Source organism: Volvox carteri, assembly GCF_000143455.1.
Source record: "Volvox carteri f. nagariensis unplaced genomic scaffold VOLCAscaffold_305, whole genome shotgun sequence".
Lineage (NCBI taxonomy): Eukaryota > Viridiplantae > Chlorophyta > Chlorophyceae > Chlamydomonadales > Volvocaceae > Volvox > Volvox carteri.
In genome coordinates, this window is record NW_003307837.1 from 10,534 (window position 1) to 12,158 (window position 1,625).

The 1,625-nt window shown below is 51.0% G+C and overlaps 1 protein-coding gene across 1 annotated transcript; it reads left to right on the top strand.

The window, feature by feature from the left end:
- Positions 1-322: 322 nt before the first annotated feature.
- Positions 323-1,424, top strand: VOLCADRAFT_101037 (uncharacterized protein; the record flags this gene model as incomplete). The annotated part of the gene is made up of 2 exons (XM_002959502.1): positions 323-357; positions 971-1,424. The coding sequence occupies 2 exons, from the start codon at positions 323-325 to the stop codon at positions 1,422-1,424; spliced, it is 489 nt and encodes a 162-aa protein (XP_002959548.1).
- Positions 1,425-1,625: the final 201 nt, after the last annotated feature.

Genomic DNA, 1,625 nt, shown 5'->3' on the forward strand with positions numbered 1-1,625 from the left:
CGGAAGTTGGTGTGCCGCGCGTCAGAAAGGACGCTGAATAAACTATAATATAAGGAGAAGGTTATACAGTAAATTAAGGTAAGAAGTGGGAGAAAGGGAGAAGCGGTGCGCCTACACACCGACTGTCTCCGAACGATGGCAAGATTGGGCCTGATCCTGGCCAAATAAACGCCTCAAATCTCTATCAAGCACCTTAAGTCTCTGTAATAAAAACATACCTTCCACACTTCCTCTCCCACCAAATGCAACCTTCGTCCCACTTTGGACCCGTACAACCTCAGCAACCACCTTCACCGTATCCAGTACTTCTGAAAATACCAACATGCAAGTGCAACCAACTCAGATGACACACAAAGGGTGAGCTGGCTCAATTCGGAATCGCAAAGACTACATCAAAACGTTCTTTATATTTTTTGCTGGTTGAAACCGCAAGGCGGCCCGTGCGCAGTGTACGGGCCGAAACCTTACTGCCAATGCCGAAATAGTTTCCGTTTTTTGGACCCTTCTGCGAAACCTGCCGGAACCTGCCGGAACCTGCCGAAACCCTGAAAATGCTGTATTTTATGACGTCCATGGTATGCAAACGTTGTTCGTGGGCCCTATGTGCCTTTGCGCCTCATGGGACCTGCTCATGTGTGTCCGAAGGCACTCCGGGGGCACTTTTGCGCGATATGGACGCGCATCTCCTGAAGGCGCCCTTGCTTGGACTCGGTCCGGCAGTACTTGCAGATGATAGTCCAGTTCTTACATTTTGCATTATATTTTTTCTTCTCAAAATGAGCCCAAACGGTCTGATCAGCGGTCCTTCCGCCCTTGTTTTTGACCGAATCTGTGTCTGCACTGACAACGGAAGTTGTCTGAGACATTGATAAGAGTCAACCTGGGGCTCTTGAAAGAGTCGAGTTGGGAAAAAATCACCTCCTTCTTCCCCCATCTCCTCCCCCATCTTCTCCCCCCTCCCCACTTTCAGGGTGGTTATCCGCAGCGCCAACAAGAGCACTGACACTGACCTGCTGGGTCATGATGCCTGGGTGGCGAGAGTGGAACACAACGATCACAACACACTAGACGGATGTCTTAGTGTAATCGAATTTCATTCTGGAAGTTTGCGGCATTTGCGACTGAGCGAGCCCAGGTTTCGAGACACTTATCCTGTAAAGCTCCGTGACATTTGGACAAGCTCGTCGCGTGCGATTGTGGCAGAGTCTTCTAGCCCTGCGCATGCTGTGGCCCGCACAGGCTACCAGAGTTTCGGCAGTCTTTTTGGGGCGAGGCCCCCCGAATGGCGCTTCGCGCCGGGGGCCATGCCCCCGGTGTTCACTGCTGCAATCAGTCAGTCTGTCTGTCATGTCTTGCTCGATAAAGTTACGTTCAAAAGCTACATCAACTCTTTATCGATTGGCCAAAGGAGAAAATTCAGATAAATTAGAGCGCGAAGATAGCTTTCCATGGCTTTCGAGTTTGACTTCCCCTCACCTCGCAGCCCGAAGCAGAATGCGGTTGTTACAGTGGACCCCGCACTCTGGGAACCGGTCGCCCTTCGATTTCCCGGGAATACCTTCGTTGGGAGTTCGTCTTTTGTTCATTCCGTGCTCATTTCGGAATAAGGGCTGAGGAGCCTTCAG